General features: G+C 41.4%; 1 protein-coding gene across 1 annotated transcript; it reads left to right on the top strand.

Annotated features, from left to right (window-relative positions):
* The first annotated feature begins 1,843 nt into the window (after positions 1–1,843).
* On the top strand, positions 1,844–24,596 carry LOC124151002. Its single transcript, XM_046523228.2, has 9 exons — positions 1,844–2,084; positions 15,168–15,287; positions 16,350–16,583; positions 17,693–17,876; positions 19,080–19,195; positions 20,125–20,278; positions 20,870–20,974; positions 21,793–21,811; positions 24,513–24,596. Exons 1-8 carry the CDS (start codon positions 1,892–1,894, stop codon positions 21,800–21,802), a joined length of 1,116 nt encoding a protein of 371 aa, XP_046379184.2. The 5' UTR covers positions 1,844–1,891; the 3' UTR covers positions 21,803–21,811; positions 24,513–24,596.
* Positions 24,597–24,945: the final 349 nt, after the last annotated feature.

The following is a 24,945-nucleotide window of genomic DNA, read 5'->3' as shown; positions in this document are numbered from 1 at the left end:
ATCCACTTACAAGGCCGAAAAAAACACAACCATAATGATTATATGCAAACATCACTACATTAATTGTTTTATCAAAGAACTTGGTATATTTTCAAATAATGCCACACATAAGGCCAGAATGTTAACTGAGAAAGAAATCTGACAAAACCATGCATCAGCACTATGGACTTTTGGCTTGACTCTAAAACCTGAAGACATGTCCATTCTTCAATTGTACTGGTTTCAAAAGCTCAAAAAATCCGCACAAAGAGAGATGTATGGCTGGGTCCAGCAAATGTACTACCAAAGCCCTGTCTCAAAGAGTAACCACAGTCCTTAATACAATCAAGGAAGGACGTTCTTTATATTCACAAAAGTGTTTGAGACAAGTGTAATAAATACAATGTGGATTCTCACAAACAGACTTTTTGCAATATCAGAAAAGAACCATGTTCAATTCTGTCAAAACATTAGATAGTTCAACTTTGTACACCACTATCCCACATGACAAACTGAAGGAAAAAGTTCATTCCTTGATCCATGGGGCTTTTTTTGACAAAACATGGCGAACACAAATACAGTTACGCATCTATCTGCAGGGGTTCAGGACAATTTGTCCAATATGAAAGCAAATGCCATTTGTGGTTTACTGAGCAAAGTCAAAACAAGGTAATTTGGTCATGAACTTTAACTTAAGCTTCATGTATATTGATGATCTGATGTCAATCAATAACCATCATGTAGCCCATTCCCTTCCACTGATTTACCCACCTGAACTAGGATTAAAGGAGACCATGGCCAGTGAGACTGCCTCATAATATTCTTATAACTATTCGTAATATGTCTGTAATCTTCCTCCAACTTTGTTCGCTTTGTACTCTCGGTCACTTCAGCTTGTAGCTGTGCACACTGCAATTACTGCCCATTATTACTGCCCGTCGTATCATTTTTTCGATTGCTTTGAGTGCGTAGATTTAGCTACGGACACTGTACGATTTTCCTTTGTAACCATAGTGTTACCATGGCAACGAAACGAAGGACTCTGATTGGTCGAAAATTAGAAATTGTCCCATTCCGTTCAAAGTTTGTGTATTCACATGTTATGCGAGTTCAAACTCAACCACATCGATTTGTATTTATCGTGTTAAGAAAAGCCACACACAACCCTGTCGTGCTTTTTTTTTGTGGCGTCATTTCTAAGATTTAAGTTTTAGCTTAAATGATGTTTATAAGTTATGGCGTGTTAGAAAAAATAAGAGCACTCTTATTAACACCGCAAAATGAATTGTGATAAAAGTACACTGTGTTATTCCATAACCCCCCAAAAATCATTCAAATCAATGCTAATGACTACAATCTTCCCAAAACATAAGCTTTGGGATACAATACGGACTCTTTTTTAAATAGTTATGCAGCTAACAACCAATAAAAAAAATGACGTCGGTTTGGTTTAGATTAAAAGCTCAAAACCTAAAATTCTTCACAAATTACAACCCCCCCCCCCCCCTCCTTCCCCGTCGCCTAGTGGTAGAGCGTCCGCGCGGTCATAGAATCATAGGAAGATCCGGTGTTCGATACCCTGCCGCGCCATACCAAAAGACGCTAAAAGATGGTACTTGTTACCCTGTCGGAAATAAGGGGATAGAATAATTGTCGCCTCGGAGTGCATGCAGGTCGCTATAGTTGGGGTTGATATTATATATGTGACACGCGTCATCTGTTCGGATGTTAAAAATTAGGGTCGCAGTTGGTCTCAGTCCTGTCTCTCAAAATCAATTGCAAACAGCATGGTATCTTTCACGTGGGTTATGACATCTGTAGTGTGATGGATGTCGGTTAGTACATTAGTCGTCGTTACTTTATAAGCCCTATAATACCAAACAGCTGAAACGGTCAGACAGTCGGAATCAACATGACGATGTTCGACAGCTTACTCATTGTGGCTCTCCTGGCTACCATCACGCCAACGCTGGGAACGCAGCGGTGCGACATAGAAGCGAATGGCCTTAACATCAAGATGAACGACATCTTGACAATTATCACATTGGGTCAGACGAACTTCCAATGCGTCTTCAACTTAACAAATGACATGTGTCCCTGTCAGGGTAAGTGAAACATTTTTAAAAGGCATTGCCTCGTGTTTTCCAAATGGGTTTTAGATGTTTCAAGAATTTTTTTTAATAGGACAAGCCTCGTGTTTTTTCAAATTGTGTTTTATATTCGTTCCAGAAATTCTTTTTTTTAAACGTCAAGCCTCGTGTTTTCAAACTGTGTTTTCAATATGTTTTAGAAAACCTTATTGAAAGGACATGCCTCGTGTTTACAAATTGTTTTAGATATGTTACAGAAAACCCTATTTAAAAGGACATACCTCGTGTTTTCAATTTATGTCTTAGATAAGTTCGAGATTTCTTTTTAAGGCCATGCCTCGTGTTTTCAAATTGTATTTTAGATATGTTTTAGAAAACCTTATTGAAAGGCCATGCCCCGTGTTTACAAATTGTTTTAGATAAGTAGCAGAAAACCTTTTTGAAAGGACAAGCCTCGTGTTTTCAATTTGTGTCTTAGATAAGCTCCAGTATATTTTTTTAAAAGACCATGCCTCGTCTATTTTCAACATGCTTTTCTCTATCATTTTCTGATACATACTGAATATAAAATACTCTTACCTGTGGGTTCACACTAATGGTTTAATGTATACTTTATTGTTATGAAAGGAATATATATGTTAAGGTTCCCCCCAATTATATTTTGGGATAGGTTGTATGATAATTCCATGGATATTGCTAATATTATCAATAGCTTCTTGGTGGACCAATCTCGCATATGTAGTCCTGTGATATGCACCTTCAACCCGTAGAATTAGTTAAAGTTGATAATCTATTAGTAAATACAATTTTGATGGAAGATGAAGTTAGGGATATACTACTCTCCGTGGACATCCCAAAGGCAACTGGCCCTGATGGTATTTGAAATAGAGAACTTAAAAGACAGCTTACAGTTTAGTCCCAATCCTTACTAAACTATTCAGTTTCTCTCTTCAATACGCAATATTCCCATCACTATGGAAAGAAGCTCTTGTTATTCCTATTCAAAAGAAGAGTTGCATAAATGAATGTACAAATTACAGACCGGTTGCGCTCACAAGTTGTTCAGCAAGGATATTTGAAAAAAGTATATTTAACAAATATTTAAGGAATACTAATGTGCTCACTAACCTACAATCTGGATTCACGAAGGAGGACTCCACCGCAAATCAGTTGACATACAGTAGACTACGGTTATAACGAACTCAAAGGGACCACTAATTTTAGTTCGTTATAACCGTAGTTCGTTATAAGCATATATACATCATAACTACAGCAAATAGTCGGGATAAAAAAGTAAGCTCTTTATATCCGTCAGTTCGTTATAAGCGTGTTCGTTATAACCGTAGTTTACTGTATTTATATGACTTTATTGCAAAGGCTCTTAATGAAGGTAAGGAAGATAGAACTGTATTATGTGACGTAAGTAAAGCTTTTGATAAAGTTTGGCACAAAGGAATAATTTATAAGCTACAACATCATGGTATCTGTGGAAATGTATTGAGATGGTTTGATTGTTACTCAGAAAATCGATATCAAAAGGTAGTTATAAATGGCTATAGATCAGATTAAAAAGCTGTCTTGGCAGGCGTGCCACATGGCTCGGTCTTGGGATCATTATTTTTTATTATATATATCAATGGCATTGGGTAAGGAATAAATAGTAATATAAGACTTTTTGCTGATGACACATCTTTGTATGTTATCATAGAAGATCCTGATATAGCTGCTCGTAATCTCAATGGCAAATTAAATTTAGTCCCGAAAAAACTGAATCTATTCAATATACCCTAGTCACAAACCTAACCTATACATGAATGGTACAGAAATCAAAGATGTACATAAGCCCTTAGGTATTACTTAACAAAGTAACTGTACACGGAAAATGCACATTGATGATACTGTAAGGAAATGTTGTAATCTGGTTATTTGTTTTAGAAGTTATAAACATCGTCTATCCAGAACTACCCTAGAAACTATGTACAAATCATTTATTTTACCAATTTGTGATTATTGTTGTCATATTTAGGACAACGGTACCAATGAACAAGCTAATGTATTGGAAAACTAAACTTAGATGCTCTAAGAATCATATGTGGCGCCGTCCGGGGTACGAGTCATCAGAAGATTTACAATTAATTTTTTTAAAAACTTATCCTATCTCACCATATGCGTTTTCTCTCCGTCTGACCCTCATTCCCAGTGTTCGGACTGTCGTGTATTCTGCAGTTTTTTTTAGAGCGTTGCGAGCTCTGCTCCGATCTACCAGATGAGTCCTTCAAACTCTACCTGCATAAATGTCGGCGTCGGGTGTCAGATCGTCTCTCTAAGACTGCAGAAAAATCCACGATAGCCAAAAAAACACCGGTCAAGAAAGCCAGATCGGCCCGATCATCTTCACCGGGGGGCCAGGATACTAGGGAACCCACTGGTCCAATGATCTCGTTAGACGATGAGGGAGTCTCTGACTCTTTTCTCACAGACGACATGTCTAAGGTCTCCACGAATCCACCTTCAAAGCCGAACCTACCGTCCACATCCCGAGACTCTGACAATCGACGAGTCCTCTCGTTAGACACGAGTGTGGATTACCGGCTTACGTCAACCAACGTGTCGAACCAGACCGAGGTTCGTACTTTCGACTCGTCGTGTTCAACGACTAACATGGAGCTCACTCCTGTTTTACCTTCGGAGGGTACACATAGTACTGGTACCTCGGTCAACCCTATACGTTCAGTCCGTCGTTCGAAATCTCCCTTACGACGATCTTCTCAGGGTCGATCCTCTCAAGACAAGGAGTCGTATGCCGACTCATCGGATCAAGGCTCACGAACCTCCCATTCCCGAGAGGATTCACAAGACGATTGACATTCGTCCCGGGAACGACTAGCATCGAAAGTCAGTGCACTTTATTCAGTGCAATCATCGGGGGATCGGCAATCAGACTGAGACCAACAGACTTCTCACTCTCGACACCGAGATGATTCATCGGACCTCGGTACATCGAAGATTCCTCGTACTTCCGAACCTTGAACCTCCGAACTTGGACCCTCGAACCTCCGAACCTCCAAAATTTACGAACCTCCGAACCTCGAACCTACGAACATCGGGCCTCCGAACCTTGAACCTTGAACCCCAAACCTCGAACCTCCGAACCTGATCGAACCTCCGAACATCACCGACCCTCCGAACCTCGTCAAACATCCGACCCTCATCGAACATTCGAACATCGTCGAACCTCTGAACATCGCTGTACTCCCGAGGTGCGACAGTCGCGTTCGAATCGTACATCTTCGGACAAACAAAAGAGTTCCGAGCCTCGTCGAACCTCTGAGGTTAAACGAACATCATCGAACCGAACTTCGAAGGACATACTGACTCCTAAGTATCGACACACTTCAAAGGAGGTTCAGCGGGACACGAGAGATCATAAAACCTCCAAGGATCGGAGACATTCGAGAGATTCCCCTAAGATGCGACGTTCACCTACAGATCGTTACTCGTCTGATGACAGGCGAGCGGATTATCGCTCGTCCCCTTATCATGTCTCACGCAGAGAATATTCAGACTCATCACGTCTAGGATGAACGCTACAACAAGTCTATTAGCCATTCATCCTACATGTCTCGATCTTCTCCTTCGCTCATCCATCCGGATTTTCGACCAAGAGATTACTCTCACACTTTTGATTTTCATCAACGTGGTGATTACCCTTGGAACACTACTTCATATAGTTCCTACGCACATGAGTTGGAACAATACCCACACTACAGGGATCCCCACCCTCCATGGCATGGGTATCCTCATGATCCGGATTACAGACCTTGTTGATCAAGCAACATTTCCTCTTCCTGTCATTAGGATTCTCCTCGGCGACATAGAGATGGACCACTCAGATCAGCTACCGTTAGTAGATGTCCTTCACCTAAAGATAGGCAGAGTTCTACTTCACCCACTCGTCGTACCGGTTCCCCATCACCACCTCTGGTTCGACGCCCTCCTGTTTCATCTGAATCACGGACTCCCACACTATCACAAGCTCCATCTCAAGCTATCCCTACATCATGGATCCCTAGCGAGATTTCTGCTATTCCAGCAGAACAGATTCGTTTTCTGTTACAGGCTGTAACAGCAGCATGTCTTCCCCAACCGGCACCTGCTGTACCAACTACTGTACCTCCATCTGCATCGACACCCACTACATCCCTTTCAGTGGATCAACCAGCAGAATCAGAGTCATCAGACCACTATACCTCCCCAGCTTTGTCTTCTGGGAGCTTCGACATAGCGGATCCGATCACTGTACTTATCTGGATAGCAGATAAGTTACAACTGTTAAAAAGCACTTAACACTTCTATCATCATTTGTTGTGCCTTCAGCCTCGTCGCCGAACATCACACTCCGTCAGAGACCAGTCCTACAGGATATGGCCACCAATTTAGACAAAGCATTTGGATCCTTTCGCTGTCTCCGTGATCGTCTTCAATCTCCACCCTTTGTACTAGCGGATGCAGGGACTCATGGCTTGTCTACGATTGCTCCCGAACTAGATGGTGACATCACAACATTAGCTCCTAAGCGTCCATACTCACTCACTCACTCAGTGGATGATAGGGACCTCGTTCACCTCGACACCACTGTTCGAAGGACCCTCCCGTTGGTCTCCACTATTTTATCAGCAACTGAAGCACTTTCATCGGCTCTAGCTCATGCATCTTCCTCGGAAGAATCCTGTATTCGAGGTGCTGTGACCCTCATCCAGGATAAAACGACAGCTATACTAGACCTTGTTCAGCATGCGGGATCTATCACTACTCTTCGTAGACGTAGGGTGTTACAACATTGCCTATGGCACGATCAATTTTAGAACAGGCTGTACCAACTGCCATGGTCAACACCCTCCCTCTTTGCTGGGCGCATACAGGAGGTCGCCCATGAAGTCCAAAGAGACACTTCCCTGCAAGTCACTGTTGACTTACTTCGTCTCCAGAGAAATCAACTGGAAGAGCAAAGGAAAGACTGAAGACGACCAAACTTTTTTCCCTCTCAACAAGACCTTAGGGAGGTTTTGCGTAATAGATCTGCTTCTTTTCGTGGCCAGGGCCGAGCACGATAACATCAGCGAGGAGGGAGATCAAGCGGACGCACCGTCTCCTTTTCAGGGACTAAAGGAAACACCAACTCTCCTCAGTCAGGAGACACTAACCCCAAATGACTCACTACAACACCAGAATGGCTGGGACCTTCCGACTCCAGCCATTCCGATTTTTTCGTCTCCCATAGGCGGAAGACTAGGCACGTTCTCTTTAAACAGGATCATCCTAGACGACCGATATGTGTCTCGTCTCCTACAATCAGGTTATGCTCTACCTCTTGCCACAACACCTCCGACGACGTGCAAACCGCCTCAACATCTGTATCCAGCCAAACAACTTCAAGTTCTCATAGACGCCATAAGCATGTTACTTTTAAAGAACGCAATAAAGTGTCTGGGCACTCGGCCAATGACACCAGGGTTCTATTCTCCAATTTTTCTGGTTCCCAAGAAAAACAGTCCTCAACTACGTCTCATCTTCAACATGAAAACCTTCAACACACTATACCGCGTACTTACACGTCCCTATCCTGCCAGAGCACCGCCATTTTCTTCGCTTTGTGTTCCTAGGCCAACACTACCAATGGCGAATGCTCCCATTCGGAATTTCTTCGGCCCCGTGGCTATTTACTCACCTCACAAAACCCATCGTCAAGTTCCTACACACTCGAGGCATCGTCTTCGAAACGTACATCGACGACTGCATTCAAGCCGCCAACAAGGATTCGAACACTCTACTTTGTCACCTCGATTTTTCTCAACGCCTACTTCACCAACTAAGTTGGATCATCAACACAAAAAAGTCCGAAACTATTCAAACACAACGTCTCCAGTTCATCGGAGCCCTCTTCGACACAAGTCTGGGCAAGATGTTTGTACCCCAAGATCGTTGGGAGAAAATCCAACGCCTCATTCCACTGGCACTCAAACAGCCACTTTCCTTACGTCAATGGCAACAACTTCTCGGTCTCCTAACATCAGCACAAGCCCTCACCAAGAGAGGTCAACTTCACTTACGGCCAATCCAGTGCTTCCTCAAGCCCTTCCTTCAGGATGACGATTGTCAGTTCCTAATATCTTGTCCGAGCCATCTACACCCAAACCTCAAATGGTGGTTAACTCCATCAAATGTCTGCGAAGGAATCTCTTTGCAAACATTCACCCCGACTCTCCACCTGTTCGTCGACGCCTCAACCACTCATTGCCAAGACCTACAAATGGCAGGGCGGTGGTCATTAGAATAAAGACAGCTTCACATCAACGATCTAGAATTCAAAGCAGTGATTCTGGCAGTGTCTCATTGGTCGACACTCCTTCAGTCCTCCACACTAATGATTCAGTGAGACAACCTATCGGTCGTGTGGTACATAAACAAGATGAGATCCACCAAGTCAACGTCACTGCTATCTCTAGTGCTCGACTTCTTCAAACTGATCAACTCACTAAACATTCAAGTTCGAGCAAGACATATTCCCTGCATCAGCAACGTCATAGCCGACTCCCTGTCCAGACAAACCATCTCCCACGGAATGGCAACTACGTCCCGTGATTTTTCAGTGGATTTGTCAGTTATTTCCGTGCCCACACGTCGACCTCTTCGCAACCCGCTTCAATACTCAGCTATCCCGGTTCGTATCTCCAATCCCAGACCCCCTAGCCTGGGGCCATGATGCGTTAGCAATCCCATGGGAAGGACTACATGCTTACACCTTTCCCCTAACCGGCATTCTACATCGGGTTATACAGAAGATATCAACGACCAATCGCCTCACTCTACTTTTGGTAGCGCCCTACTGGCCAACACGCAGTTGGTTCATAACGCTCACTCGTCTCGCAGACAGAAAATTTTACCATATACCTCTAAGGAACGATCTTCTGCATCGACCACACACTCAGCTCCTTCATCCGTCGCCAACAATCCTCAATCTATGCGTTTGGCGCATTCACAGAAATCATTAATAGCTAAGGGTTATTCTGAATGCGTGGCCATGACCATTTCGGGGGCGCACAAGTCATCTACTAAAGCACTATATGACCTTAAATGGAAGGCATTTGAATCGTATTGTCATTCACATGATATTTCCACACCTGCCACGGCATCCCTGCAACAAATTGCTGAATACCTTCACTATCTTCGATCATCTCGTAAACTAAAAGGTTCGACTCTAGCTACCTACTTAGCTGCGATCAATTCTGTCATCGCAACTACAACGGGCACTAAGATTTCTACAATCGCCGAATTACAATCATTGATCAGATCGTACAAGCTGGCGGACCAAACATCCTTTTTCGACCACCAACTTGGGATCTTAACATCATACTTCGCCATCTAACTTCGGCCGAGTACGAACATCTCGCCGAGAAAGATTTCAACACATTTCTTTGAAGACAGTTTTCCTTCTGGCCCTTGCAACGGCGGCTCGTGTGTGTGAAATTCACGCTTTAGACGTCAACAGAGTGCGTTTTGAACGAACTGCACATGGGAAAGTATTTTTGGGACTACGATGGGATTTCATCGCCAAAAATCAACTTCCTGGTCAACCCGATCAACTGTTCAGCATCTCACCATTGACCGCCCTCTTAAACCCTGACGAAGACATATCGTTGTGTCGATTACGTAAGAGGTTATTCATCCCGCTCTTTGCCGCAGCTACTACTGAAGTATCCTGTACCACAATCACGTTTTTGATATGCTCAGTGATCCTTCGACCCTACACCTTCGTTGGCCTTCCTGCTCCAGTCACATCTAATCCTCATGAAACCCGTGCTGTCGCTTCCACCATGGCACTTCATAGTAATTGCTCCTTGACCGCATTTATGGAGGGTTGTTTTTGGAAATTTGATACCATGTTCGCATCCCATTACCTCCGGGACATCTCAGTGACGGACGTTCAAGGCCTTCACCAGTTTGGTCCTTAGGTACTCGCACAACAGATCTTCAAGACACACCTGTGCAGATAGGAAGATGTATAACCAGATTTTCATTACATAACATCCATCTCTATTTATAATAAACATTTGTCATGATTATTTGTGTTTATTGTATTCATTCGGGCTTCCCAGACTGAGTATCCGGTTGGAGGATATAATCACTCGTCTGTAGAGACCTTGGTCTTCAACTTGAAGTCGTCATTAGACGCGGCCGATTTCAGTGTCCCGATCCCTTATTTCAAACACCTCTACTTTAGGTATGTGTGTTGAGTAACGGATCGATGATCCTTTTGTGGATATTGTCGATAGTTTCCTCTTCTCGTTTTTTACCCATTGATTCAATCACTGAGATGATAGAGGGTTTGACGAAGCGATAAAAGAGATGGCGAGCGGGTCCAACCTATCGTCCTCTGGAGATAGGAATACCCTGTCTTGTAGATTCGACGACTGGATCTATACTCTCTCGAATATAAGTCATACTCGTTCGTTTTAGACATACGATTACGCTTCCTTACATTTGAACATGTTACACATATTGTACCCGACTTATTGTGTTTTATTGTTCGCGTATCAGGATCTCAACATTCTTTGAGAGTGTTCTTCTTATCCTGTCTACGAGTTTTTTAGTTCTTTGTGTGTTTTTTTTGTGTCTTACGACACTTTAGGTAAGGAATGGCAAATCAAAACATAAGATTCTATTCAAAACTTCATATTAAAAACTGGCAGATTTTCAATTGAATGAATTGTTTGATATAAACTGCAAATATATTTACCTTGCTTGGCATGTACAATTCATTTGTTACATCTAACCTTCATGATGTATGTATTTGCACTTGAGGCCAGGGATGAATTAATGTAGTGACTCTTTTGTGCAGTAATTTCATGATTTACAGTATTCATGAAGCACATTTCTAGCTGCATGGTGAAAATGAAAGAATTATTAGCATAGGCTTGCTAAGTATTTTACAATATTCGTGCAAAAGAAGTGTTGATTTATTTTAACGGTAGCCACAAAATAAGTAGGGTTAAGTGATATAAACCTGAATTATATTTGCTGTTAACATATCAAAGTTTGCTAAATTGCCATAAAATGTATAACTGGATAGAGGGGACCCTTCCACTCTCTCATCAGTAAACAGTTACAATATGGATCATTGTGGGGCAACCTTGGCACGGATGGTTGGAAAACTGCAGGTTGCTGAGGGCAGTTAAGTTGACGGTAGGGGCAGATAAGATACATCGTTTTACAACTGTAAACCCTTACTCCACAAAGTATTTGGATACGTTATCTACAACAGGGCAACACTCATGACCTCTCCCAATGTCAAGTCGAGGCAACAAGACAACCAAATTCAGTTAGTGCATCCACGGAATCGAAACCAAACTGCCACATAAACGTGTCGAACAAATCCTGGGTTGAGATTAATTAGTGGCTGAACCGTACGCAACCGGTAGAGGGAGTACAACATCCAGCCCGACGTACAGCGATGCGCCCAATTTTGCTTTCACGTCACCGTCAGGCACGTCCAGCTTGGTGCAGACAGCATCTGAAATTCAGAAGGCAAGACTGGGAGAGGATACTGTTCTACGATGTGTCTTGGTTTCATTTGGACAGCTCTGATGGTCGTTCAAAGGTCTACAGGCGTCCAGGAGAACGTTTTAGCGACGCTTGCTTTTGTCAACTCAACAGTTTTGGCTGGAAATGAATTGGAATGGGGTGGCTCATCATTGTAAGCTAACGGGATGACATCGTTCGAGATCATGTTCCATCTTTTACGCAAATGCAGAATGGTAACGTCACTTTGCAGCGCCATAATGCCCGCCCACATGTTGGACGTGTTGAAACAGATTTCTGAGGCAGCATAACATTGCTTACCGCCATGGCCAGCTCTTTCCCCAGGCCTCTCCCCAACAGAACATATCTGGGGTGAGATAGGTCGACGCCTACGACAGGAACAGAACAAGCCGGTAACGCTAGCTCAGTTGGACAAATGTTTGGTTGACATTTAGAACAACATGTTGTTTTCAATCATGTACTTTCTTACATGCGCTGCTGCTATCAACGTAATAGGTGGTGTTATATTACAATGTGATTTATTGTTAAATATTGTTGTAATTCTATTATTCTGTTGAGATTCAGTAAGAGTTCATAGCTTAGTGTTTCAACAATAATTAGTGGTCAGGAATGTATTACTGTCTAATGCAAGCCGATGTGTGGAAGTTAATATTGTTGGATACTTTTGGAGGCAAGTGTAATCTGGAATCTTCTAAAACCAGCTCTAGACTAATTCAGCATGGTATGGGTCTTTGTAGTAGCTATTTAGACTATATAACTGGGCAAGGGCATGCCTCTCTCATCTCACATTACATCAAGACCAGTAGCGTTTGTGTGAAGATCACGTTTTCACCCTGGATATCCAGCCTAGGCATATGCAGGAAGCTTGACCACTGTTGCTGCCTTGTAATATTTATTATCACTGTCTTTTATTGCTATAACCGCTTTTATTATATTTTATACTGTCATTGAATTTTGTACTGCCGCTCTATTGTATACTGCCTTTGGGGTAAGTTTATAATACAATTGTTAATTGTATAACATGCCTTTGTTGTTTGTTGGTTTCACATTGAATTAATTTGCGTATACATTTTCTGTCCTTTCAAATAATTGTTTCAATTTGGAAGTCGACACGGAACAGTGTTCACACCCGATATTGATATTGTTAAATGAGTTGTTACACCATCCCTCTTTTAGGGCCTATCACCAGTTTTGGGTTTTGTCAATGAATTTGTTATGATAAAACATTACTTGGACGAATCCCCCAAAATTACATTAATATTTTCAAAAACATATAGTTAAATTTTCGTTGTATTCATTGAAATTCCTGCATTCTGATTAGCTGAATTGGTCACGTGTCATTGCATTCATTTTCTAATGAATGTAAAATATTTAGCCACGCCCACCGAGGCGGACAAATTTTATTACTATGGAATGTCGGTGAATCCCAATATTACATTCGAGGAGAATCCCTTTCTGCTCACGTGTATCGTCAAGCACAGGACATTTAGCGAAATTCATGCATATTTATTTAACAAACAATCCTTTGAGACCGAAGGCCGAGAAGGAATGAAACAGCAAACATGCTCGCTCGCCTGTTTTTTGCCCTCTCCTATAAGAAAAGAAGTCCGTGGTCCAGTGGTAGAGCGTCCGTCCGGAGAGCGGAAGGTCCGGGGTTCGATCCCCGACCACGTCACACCAAAAAACGTTAAAAGATGGTACTTGTTGTTACCCTGCCTGGCGCAGTACAAGCAGCCACACACACACACACGTGCATGTACGTCGCTATATAAGTGCAATAATCTTGGACGCGACGTTAAACCCCATTTCACCTCACCTCACCTCACCAGAAAAAAGGGCTTTTTTTCATGTTTCCACAGCATATCCTTCTGTCGAATTTATTGATAATGAAGGTGAGGTGAAAGGGGTTTAACGTCGCGTCCAAGATTATTGCACTTTTATACAGCGCCGTGCATGTGTGTGTGTGCGTGTGTGACTGCTTGCACTAGTCCGGACTTATGCCGATCTATAGTGCCAGCCCAATGAGATACAATGCCGCAGTTCAACATGAATACCCCCTTCAGACACAGTATACTCACTCCGAGCCGACCAGTCCTTGTTTTAGCCCCTTAATGTCGAGCGCCAGACAGGGTAACAACAAGTAACATCTTTTAACGTCTTTTGGTATGACGCGGCGGGGAACGAACCCCGGACCTACCGCTTTCCGGGTTTGATTGAAGTCCTAACTTGGAATAAATTTTCCTTCTCTACACTTCTGATTTCTTCTTGTAAAATGGCCACATAATTAAATCTGCAGCTGACTAGTAAAACATTTCGGCTGGCTAGTGCTTCTGAGTAATTTAGCACTGTTGACCCGGTATCAAACGACATCAGTTGCCTCCTTACCAATTAGAATACAAAAAGTATACGATAGCTGGAATGCAACTTACCTATTCCATGTGAACATGTGCACGTGCTTCACCTGATTTACGAGAAAGGAGAATTTAATCACATGAAACCGTTTAAAACAACGAACATGCCTCGACTGACCGCAGAGCAGAGGGAGAGAGTCATCGGTGTGTTGCAAATGGGAGCAACGCAGGAGCACGTTGCTAGGATCATGGGCTACTTCAAGTGCACCATCTCCAGAGTTGTCACACGTCACAGGCAAACTGGCAGTACTGCAGACAGGCCGAGGAGTGGAAGACCCAAGGTCACGACCCCACAGGAAGACCGGTATTTACGGGTGCTTCACCTAAGGTCCAGATTCCTAACTGTGACGTCATCATCCGCAAACAGCCTTGGACATTCAGCCAGCAGAAGGACCGTTGCTAGACGACTCCGCCTGTATGGCCTTGAATATTGCCACAAGCGGCGTAAAACCATACTCACTCATTATTATGACAGGATTAATTCGATTCAAATATTTACCCTTACATACGAAAGACACAGAACATATATGCCGTTGCAAATAAGATCTATACTGACACGTAAAAAGAGAAATGGAAAGTGTGACAGGTTATCATAATTAAACCTGAAGGTCCCATTAATTAACTTTACTAACCAGTTATGATTTTTTTACTAATTAGACTAGTAGATGACCTCTCGTAGATCGGTAAAATTCTCTCACCCATATTCATCTCAAAATGGCGAGCGTGACACTGACTACCACGCAGCATAGTAAATTAGCTGTTTACTAGACCTTCTAGCCGCTAACTAATTAAGTTAGTAGAATTCACTATTTTTTGTGTGGGAAAGGCCTTGGCTGCCGGTGTACACACATCGTACGATATATCAGATAATTATATCAAAGATGTGATATGACGGCTGGATATGAACTCTCACAGTGCGAAATTTAGGTTAAATGTAAAACACAAGAGTTCAAAAAAGATCATACACATGTAGATTTGATAACCAGACATCAGCTGTTACCGCAATTTCATGCATTCCTTATTCATTTGCATTTGTCAGTTGCAAATTCTCTACAACAGGTTACAACTTGTATTTTTTTGTTTTTAGATACCTCATTCGCGAATTGTTTTGAAACAAGATTGGAAGCGGCCAACGCTGAGTTAGCTGACCTTATAGAAGAATTCAGAGTTCTGACACAGGACGTCGCACCAGTTGATTGTCCTGGACGTACGTATATAAACCAACAGATGTGACATCCAAGAAATGTTTTCAAAATAGTTTCATTGCACAATGGGTTAAATTTACTCATTTGATAAGACCAATTTAGCACGAAAATATTTTCGAGATGACAAACTTCAGGATAATCGAGCTCACTGAGCCAAGGGATAATTAAGATTCAGATACACATGTTACTGTTTGGTCGTTCATTTTTAATTCTTGTTCCTTTCACCATATAAATTGCATACTCGTCAATCACTAAAAACGAATATGTATCACTTACTAGCACTATTGAACTATTACATGGAATGAGAAAAAAAAAATCACTGTACATTAATTGATATTTACGGAAGCCTTTAAGGGCCATTTGTTTTTTGTTGTTGAAATTTCAACTTATTATCTTGAAACTTCAACTTAGTACCTTGAAATTTCAAGATAGTATCGAAAAAATTTAAAAAAACCAAATGGCCCTAAATGACTTCCGTAGATATTTCACATGCCAAGGAAAGAAACAATAACTCGATCTAAGGCATCTCTTTATCAAACATTTCAAAACGGTCGGGTAGCCTAGTGGTTAAAGCGTTCGCTCGTCACGCCGAAGACCCAACATGGGTACATTGTGTGAAGCCCACTTCTGGTGTCCCCCGCCGTGATATTGCTGGAATATTGCTAAAAGCGGCGTAGAACCATACTCACTCACTCAGCCCAAACTTCCCTTATATGTTTTGCTTTTACACGTATTGATTAGGAGCCGCCTTTGTGCAGTTACTTAATTAGCGGTGCAGTTACTTAACTAGCACTTTTAGCTTTAAAGATAAAAAAATATAAAGGACCAAATCAATAACCAGCAGCAAAAATATTTAAGAGTATCATTGACATTCCATCACTTTATGATATATTCCTGGTATAAAATGCCATGTTCATGTGCAGATTACATCAGTCATCAAATCAATAAATGTTGAAAACAACCCCAACCAATGTCTTATTCAGCCTGAAATTGGGTAAGAATAATTCAAAGAAAATATCTTAAATAAACTGTTCAATCAGAACATATACTATTGTGTTTTACAGTCCAAGGATGTGCAGCACTTGTTGCTAGTGATGAGTCGTCCCTCGTTGCTGTCGCTGACCCAGTTGGGTCGATCCTGCATTACATCGACGCAAGCTTAAATATCAGCGCTCTAACAGCTGGGAGTAGATCAGCTGATGAGTCCTTCAAGCTCTACGTCATCAGTAATGATCCTTTCGTCGTAAAATGTCAGAGCATTCCCAGCGGAATTGACACTGTCATCGCTAATGATACAGGTACGTCATTATGTTCTCAATTGAATGTTATTTCATATATCAACCTATCATGAAGGCAACTTCTAAATTCAATATTAAATATAAAATTAAATTAAAACCTATCAAATAAAAAACGAGAATACACTGTCCATGGGCACCAGTCTCTGCTAAAAACGATTGTACGATTCCGGCTGTATCATAGGTATGTGTTTTAATCACGATCAAATGGTGATCATGCCAGGTGGCACTCGTCACAAACACATGCAAAGGCAAGTAAATCTTTCGCCTGTAAAAATACGGAAACATATAACAAGTCAAAATAGGGACTATGCCGTCATTTTTGTCCCCGATACGTCTAATCTTGAAATGTCCTTCACATGTCTACCATAAAACGTTATGAAAGCTTTACTTGGATGCTGTAACCGTGATCACATAACCTTTGAGCAAGAGACGCAGGACGCTCTTCTTTGAACTTTTGAAAGACTTGCCCATACCGTATTCGACGTAATAAGCGCCCCGCTCTAATAAACGCCCACGGCGATATTTGCTAATACATTGGCTAGTGAACAATCCCAATTAGCACCCCTTCCGATTGATCAATGTACACAAGATTTATTTATTCGCGTATAATACGCACTCGTGTGTTATATGCATCTTAACTATGGGCAATTAAATTCTTGAAAAATATATCTGTCGTACATAAACATTTTAGGCATAAACAACGAAATTTATCTTTCAACTCTTCATTTTCCACCAAAATAATATACTAATAAGAGCCCCAATATTTCTAATTTTGAGAGCGCCCTGGACGCTTATTACGTCGAATACGGTAACCTAAAATGTTGGTGTCAGCTTCTTGCCAAAGTATTACACGTAGTCATGACGTATCCGTAGCACTGACTGAAACCCGTTCTGAACAAAGTGGATCTCTTATATAACTGAAAGCACATGGTTCATGAAACCAGATAAGCACTTGATAATAGAATACATGTTTAAAGATCAAACTCCAGTATATCTATGCTACGTAGGTATTGCAGTTCTCAAAGAAATAAACACATATCTTTTCAATAGAATGATGTCAATACACTTTTCATCTGATGCTTTTCCCCCCCTTTTCCCCTATCATCTAGACTTAGCTTCCTCTGGTGGAGTTGGGACTGGCATTACGTTTTGCGATGATGGAAAGCTATACGTCACCATTGCTAATGCTGCCCCAGCGGATGATGTTATCCTGTCTATTGATCCAACTGATCTAAATGTCACCACAGTTGCTAATGTTTCCTGCGAGGCTGGGATTATCAGAGCCTATAATGGGTTGGCATCATAATTTTGTTTCTGTTTTTTCTACAGTATTACTGTCCATTACGTTCCTTGGTTTGCATTGATTTATTATTACACACATTTAGGCACTGACTACTATACATAACGTGACTGATCCGTTCTGCCCTAAGATATATACAACTATTACCCATAGGGTGAGAGTGAGTGATAGAGTTGAGTTTAACGCCGCTTTAAACTGTATTCCAGTTATATCGCGGCGTGCCAGCTTAATGTGGGAGGAAAGCCCGAAGTGATGCAGGTGTCAGATGATTACCACTTCGGTGAAACCCACGAGCACGGGTATGGTGCTGACAAACCTAGTAACATAAACGGGATTCGACTCCACAATCCTAGATTTCTGGCGTGCACAAGGGACGCAACTCTGCACAGCGTACCGCGGCGCTTTAGACGACCCCTGCGCCCCCCCCTCGATAGGGATAGAGATAACCGAGTTCATAAACATTGCATGTGCACTATGGCAAATATCACTTCACTTCGTAATGTTTACATCATCCTGACGTCATAGCTGAAGATTGTTGACGTCATTTGACATTGAACTGTATAAGAGGGCGGTCGTGATATTGATCGTGCATTTTCCTAAATCGGAACTCAAAAGGATGAAGAAATAATGGGTAATAAAGAAATTAATATCTGGCTCGGGAAATATAAGACATTTTGACACTTGTTTTGTAAAATCAAAATGACACGCATGCATAGAGAATTCTATTTTTATTACGTATCAAAAATATCGGGGCTCACATAAATCGTATGTGCCCTTGGGCACAGGTCGTATCACGAGACAACACTCCTCGAACAGCGATTGAAATTCTTCCACTGAACATGTTGTGCATGTCAATATAGTTAAGCCAACAATCCTAAAAGATCAAAACAGTTACAGTAATAAAACTTGTTTTAAAATAAACATGTCATAATTAATTGTTTACATTCGCAAGTGGGGCAAATGCAGACCAATGAAGTGTTTTTGTTTCAATTGACTACAGAACGTATGTAAATACAGTAAACTACGGTTATAACGAACTCAAAGGGGCCACTAATTTAAGTTCGTAATAACCGTAGTTCGTTATAAGCATGTAACAACATATATACAAGAAATGGCTGGGACTACAAAATAAGTTCGTTATATCGGTCAGTTCGTTATAAACGTAGTTTACTTATTGCCTTCTATTTTCTTTAAAGGCTATTGTATTACGTCAACTGCAAGAAAATCGAATGCATCAATAAGACAGGTGAAGATTTGCAAACCAAATTCAAGTTTCCAGTGAACATTAATTCGTTTGATGTCATTGACGAAGGTACGTATGAAAACATACAGTAGAATCATGCTGATCTAGGCCCCTAGGCGGTCGCAGCTCTACGTAGTCTATTCTAATTAATGAGAGTTACGCTCTCTTTGTAGAACGGAGCCCTGGACCTCACTGGCAAATACTACAATTATGTTTTTGCCTATTCTATAAAAAACCCCGACATTATGCAAGTTTTATCAATCCGTATACAGCAATCAACATTGAACCCTGTTTTCTAGACAATACCTCCGACCCCTTTTCAGAATGGATTGATGTACTTACAAATGGTTTATTAAACTTCACTGCATATAATTCATACCCAGTGCTCTGATGACTTTGACAAAATCATATACGTTTGTGCTGACGTAAGGTTAATCAATAATCATACCTTTTGTTGAGTATGTTGGTCATAAGAGAGCTATAGCAATGACATACTAACTGTAAGAGATACTCGAACTCGAGCCTAGTGGGACCGTGTTGTTACTTCGAGATACCCGGACATTCGAGATAACAGGGTATGAACATTATAGTAAGGTGGTCGGGGCCGGGGAATGGGTTCGAGATAAAGTTTAACTGACAAGGTATCTCGAAATATCAACTTGATCATGTTAATCTTATTTATTTATTTTCAGAAAAGATAATTTTCATTCAACTGGCATAATATGTTCTAAACGTGATACTGAGGCATATTAGTTCCCAATTGTGTATACAGTCGAACCTTATTTTATCTAGATAAAGGGCGTCGATTAAATAAGGTTCGACTGTAACTTTATTTTTAATCTCCTGAAGTAAGAAAACCAAACAAGTAATAATCTTTCTAAATTATTCTTAAATATTTGGTAATAAATCTTATTGTTTCTGTCAAACCTACCTTGATGCCTTTTGATAAAAATAAAATTGACATGTAGAAAATCCAGCTTGGTATTTTTTTTCAAAAGAGAGGATAGTATTTTGCGATTCTGTGGGCGGACTCTGGATCTACAACATCGGCACCGGCTGCTACAAACTGCTGGACTGTAGTGATGAAGCATGTGCGGACGTCAAGATCAACCGCTGTACATCGTTCATTTACGCAGTCTACCCAAATGATGCGTAAGTGTTTTGATGATAGTTTACGTACAGGATGGCATATGTTGTATGACCGCGAGTCCGCATGCGTTTCTGAATCACCATCAATTAATGATGCCATGAAGTGTTCATCATGTCGACTGTAGGTTCAGTTCAGCAGACGAAGGTCTGTAAATATTCGAGTCAGGACTAGACAATTCTGTGAGCATCGATCCACGCATTTTGCATCAACCAAGTCAGCGAGCCTGACCACCCGATCCCGCTAGTCCACTTTTACAACAAGCATAGTTGCCTCCTACGGAAACCATGGGTTGGTGAAGGCCAATTCTAACCAGGATTTTCACCAGTCAATGTACCAGAACAAACAGATTGTCTAACTCGCACTGTGCTGCGTTGTGTATTGCCTGATGTATCTCAAGTTTCAAGATAAAATTAACAGTAAATAAATAGCAATAACCTACTCATTAAGAACTCAGGCATTTACCTTTTCGTCAGCCCTCAAGACATGGTAGTTGTCAAGTTGTGGTACTGGGGATCTATTCTGCCCTGGAAGACCAATATGATCTTGTCTGGGAAACAATGACGTAGATAACAGCATGCTCATTTCTTTTTCAGAAATCTCAAAATTTTCAACTCCACGACCAGTGGTGCTGAGGGGACGTTGGCGTACACAACGTCCGACCCCGCTGGTTCTCCACGCCTTGGGTTCGAGCCACTTTGGTAAGTTACATTACGACAGATTGAGTGAGTGAGTGAGTGTGGTTTTACGCCGCTTTTAGCAATATTCCAGCAATATCACAGCGGGGGACACCAGAAATGGGCTTCACACATTGTACCCATGTCGGGAATCGAACCCGGGTCTTCGGCATGACGAGCGAACGCTTAAACCACGAGGCTACCCGACCGCCCCATTACGACAGAGACGGCACTGTGTACGACATGCCGCTAAAATACCATTCTGTTACGATACAATGTAAAGTGAAGAATAGATCACTTATCGGTATGATAGCTATTTTCAGAAACATATTAAATGATTTAAGCCTACTAACATATTAGAAATAAAAATAGCTATCATGATAATCAAGCGTATGGCGTGTGGTTGACAAATAAATCTGTTTATTCAGTGACAGAAACATCTATTCGAAAGCCTTGCTCGATTAGTCTCTAATTCATCTGGTTGAATGTGAAATGTTGTTTGTTTGTTGTTTAACGCCGCACTCAGCAATATTCCAGCTATATGACGGCGGTCTGTAAATAATCAAGTCTGGACCAGACAATCCAGTCATTGACATCATGATCATCGATCCACACAATTGGGACACGATGACATGTATCCACCAAGTCCGCGAACCTGACCACCCTATCCCGTTAGTCGCCTCTTACGACAAGCATAGTCGCCTTTTACAGCAAGACCTATTCGACCCCGGATCTTTACTGGTCGAATATTAAATGTTCAATGATGATACAATATCCCTGCATATATATATATTGGAAAGTTATGACACTCATTCATATAAAAAACACACTTTTTATTACAGCCTACCCTAGGTTGATAAGGTAAGCTTGTGTCTTTAGAATTATAAACGACTTTCATTTTCATGGCTGTTTTTCATTAGAGAGGAGCAATTGTATTTCTTGCGTCCGTGATCATAACCTTGGATCTATCTATCTATCTATCTATCTATCTATCTATCTATCTATCTATCTATCTATATAAACTGACGTCCAAAAGAAACTTTACCAACTGAAAATATAAATTTCTGACAAAGTATAATTTTTTTCGATGAAGTCTATCAAAAACACAACCTAAATACAACAATAGTGTATACAGAAAATGTTAATCGTCTGTTACATGTATGCGAGATAACACGCGAAAAAGTAAAACACACGTGCACCGCGGACAACTGCAAATGCACGTCCGGGTAAGGGTGTAAAACGATTGCAACGGCAAGTCAGACATTCACAGTGATAAAAAACACACAAAAGAAATGCCACGACTCACAGCCGAACAACGTGAAAGAGCCTTGGGTATGGTACAGATGGGAGCCACCCACGCCCATATTGCACGAACCTTCGGTTGCTCCCGTGTTGCCATTACCAACTTGATGCAACGTTACAGACAGACAGGGCGGACCGCTGACAGGCCAAGAACAGGCAGACCCAGGGTGACCACGCCCCATGATGACCGGTACTTGCGTACCTTGCACCTCCGAAATCGTTTCCTGACAGTGACGTCATCGGCGAGAAATGCCTTAGGTCACAGGGTTAGTCGAAAGACAGTGGCCAAGAGACTCAGAGCTCATGGAATCAGGGCTGTTAGACCAGACAGAGGACAGCTATTGACAGCGCAACATCGGCGTCTGCCATTGAGATGGGCCCGTACTGTACGACATTGGCAACGACGTGACTGGCAGAGGGTTGTCTTCACTGACGAAAGTCGATGCTGTATGTTTAGGGATGATGGAAGACAACGTGTTTACCGCCGAAGGGGTGAACGAACGGCGGCGTGTTGCGTGCAGGAGGTCGTACCATATGGTGGAGGCAGTGTCATGGTGTGGGGAGGGATCTCAAGTTGGGCAGGAGAGGACACCGCTGGTCATCGTTGACGGAAACCTGACAACTCAGCGTTACATGGATAACATTCTTCGTCCAGTTGTCCTACCATTTCTCCAACAGCAGCCACGTGGTGTCATTTATCAGCACGACAACGCTAGAGCCCATACAGCCAGAATAGTCACTAACTTCCTCGCAGCCAACAACGTCAACGTCCTGCCGTGGCCTGCACGCTCACCCGACATGTCCCCCATAGAACACCTCTGGGACTTGATGGATCGTCGTGTCTGACAACGACCACACTCTCCAGCCAATTGCAACCGGCAAGAACTGATCTTGGCCCTCCAAGAAGAATGGCGTCAAATCCCACGTGACCTCATCAGACGACTGACGTTTTCTGTGCGTCGAAGAGTTTTTGCGTGTGTTGAGGCATTTGGTGGTCACACATGCTACTAATGACTTGTTATTGAACATGAACGATTGTTTATGTACTCTGCCTTTTGTCCATGATTCTGAAAGCTTGAGTTTTGTACCACACACAACTTTTGGGGGCTCTGACGTCATTCTCGCTCGCGGTATGATTGTCATATTCAGTGTTGATTATGTTGATATATAGATTTTCTCGATACACTTTATTTCATGCATGTATGTTTTGTTGTTTTTGAGCAAGAGTGATTTCAAACTCTGGTAAAGTTTCTTTTGGACGTCAGTTTATATATATACCCGTGCCTCAAATAAGGCAACCCTTGGTGAAACAGGCCGTAGTAATATTTTTGTAGCCAGCCAATTAAGGGTAATAAAGTATTGGATTAAGATACTTAGAAACGTAGTCCCATTTGAGGTTTACATTTCTCCCCATCTTAGAGGGTACTTTTAAAGACCGCCAGTTAATGATAAATCTGCTAAACTCTGAAAATCCTGGTATGATCCGTGCTGTTTCTGTATTCTTAAAACATGCCTTTGAAATGAGGAATGTGTAACTTGATTTAAAATCTGACCATGTACATCACGTGACAATGTTAATATCTAATCTGTATTGTTCTATGTGCCTTGATGCCTAAAATACTGAATAAACTGTCTGTCTGTCTCTCTGAAAGAAACCATTGCGATAACTATCGATAGTTTTCAGTGTATCATTTTAGATGGATTTTAGAATTGAATTATACCTTGGAACTGAAGTTTCCCTTGAATGTGATAACATAACAACAAATACAAAGTAAAGTTGACTGATTTGTTTTTTTCTTTACCCTAATAATTTAAGCAAAAGAAACTTCCACATTATCATGTGTAAATTACTACCACTCATGATAAAAAAAACATACAAATTGAACAGCATTGCATGTATTTTAATGATATCGTAAATACAATCAAAACTATCAACATTCCGAACTGAAATCAATACTATTGATCGGAAACTGATTTAACAATAAATTTATTGACTCTAAGTGCTTACCAATGGCAATATATCGATATTTCGAGTTATCGTGACACTCCTAATGATGACACAAATCACTCACACAACCATAGTTACATACATAATAACAAGTCACAAAGCCGAAGATTTAAGTGGTCCTAATACTGTTAGTAATTTTGGACACCTCTCACAACAAGCACATGGTCCTTGGGACTAAACAGTCCGTTCGGAAAAGTAACATGATACGCAATTGCCTGTCTGCTTGTCTTAACCAAAAATTTCTCTTTTCAGGACGAGGACCTTCTTGGAAAGAAATCAGTTAAATGTGAAAACGACATTGACGTTAAATCTGTATTAAATCCTTTCCAACACAAACTATATTTGTTTTCATTTTTAGTTAATCAAAAGACGCTTTATTTTTTGTTTTATTTGTTTGTTTATTGTTTAACGCCACACTCAGCAATATTTCAGCTATATGACGGCGGTGTGTAAATAATCGAGTCTGACCAGACAATCAGTTGATTGGCATCATGAGTATCGATCTACGCAATTGGGATACAATGACATGCATCAACCAAGTCAACGAACCTGACCACCCGATCCCGTGTGTCGCCACTTACGAAAAGCTTTGTCGGCTCCTACGGGATGCGGAAGAATACTTTATATTATATTTCACGTGTAACTGCGAACATGATACTGAAGTGAACGAGTGAGTAATTATTGC

Source organism: Haliotis rufescens, unplaced genomic scaffold, assembly GCF_023055435.1.
Source record: "Haliotis rufescens isolate VD_foot unplaced genomic scaffold, xgHalRufe1.0.p SCAF_15, whole genome shotgun sequence".
Lineage (NCBI taxonomy): Eukaryota > Metazoa > Mollusca > Gastropoda > Lepetellida > Haliotidae > Haliotis > Haliotis rufescens.
This window is presented reverse-complemented; position numbering and strand designations above follow the sequence as displayed.

What these genes read in the sequence shown, in the direction of transcription:
- LOC124151002 (XM_046523228.2), top strand. Translation starts at nt 1,892, where the DNA reads ATGACGATGTTCGACAGCTTACTCATTGTGGCTCTCCTGGCTACCATC. An exon ending in TGTCATCGCTAATGATACAG is followed by an intron (nt 16,584 to 17,692) that starts GTACGTCATTAT and finishes CCTATCATCTAG; the next exon opens with ACTTAGCTTCCTCTGGTGGA. An exon ending in GCAGTCTACCCAAATGATGC is followed by an intron (nt 20,279 to 20,869) that starts GTAAGTGTTTTG and finishes TTTCTTTTTCAG; the next exon opens with AAATCTCAAAATTTTCAACT.